A 244-nucleotide genomic window follows, 5' to 3' on the forward strand; every position below is an offset into this window, starting at 1 on the left:
AACTACTAACACTACTCAAACTACTAACACTACTCAAACTACTAACATTACTCAAACTACTCACATTTCCCGACACACATGCACCATCGGATCCATCTGCATAAATCATACTATTAACGTTTGAAATCGTATTATATTTTCCCATACCATTATTCAAACCATTTATTGTAGTACTACTACTAGTAGTAGTAGTAATGTTTTTTTTTTTTATATTCTCGTATTTTATAAACCCATCCTTATGGTA

The 244-nt window shown here is 30.7% G+C and overlaps 1 protein-coding gene across 1 annotated transcript in view; it reads right to left on the reverse strand.

Annotated features, from left to right (window-relative positions):
- Window positions 1–237, reverse strand: part of LOC113221523 (putative uncharacterized protein DDB_G0282133) — a 3,080-nt gene extending 2,843 nt beyond the window's left edge. The window contains exon 1 of the mRNA XM_026450854.1: window positions 39–237. Coding sequence (XP_026306639.1) covers window positions 39–145 — 107 coding nt within the window. The 5' untranslated portion in view covers window positions 146–237. The remainder of the gene's footprint in view (window positions 1–38) is intronic.
- Window positions 238–244: the final 7 nt, after the last annotated feature.

The sequence above is a fragment of the Piliocolobus tephrosceles genome, unplaced genomic scaffold (assembly GCF_002776525.5).
Source record: "Piliocolobus tephrosceles isolate RC106 unplaced genomic scaffold, ASM277652v3 unscaffolded_25559, whole genome shotgun sequence".
Classification (NCBI taxonomy): Eukaryota; Metazoa; Chordata; class Mammalia; order Primates; family Cercopithecidae; genus Piliocolobus; species Piliocolobus tephrosceles.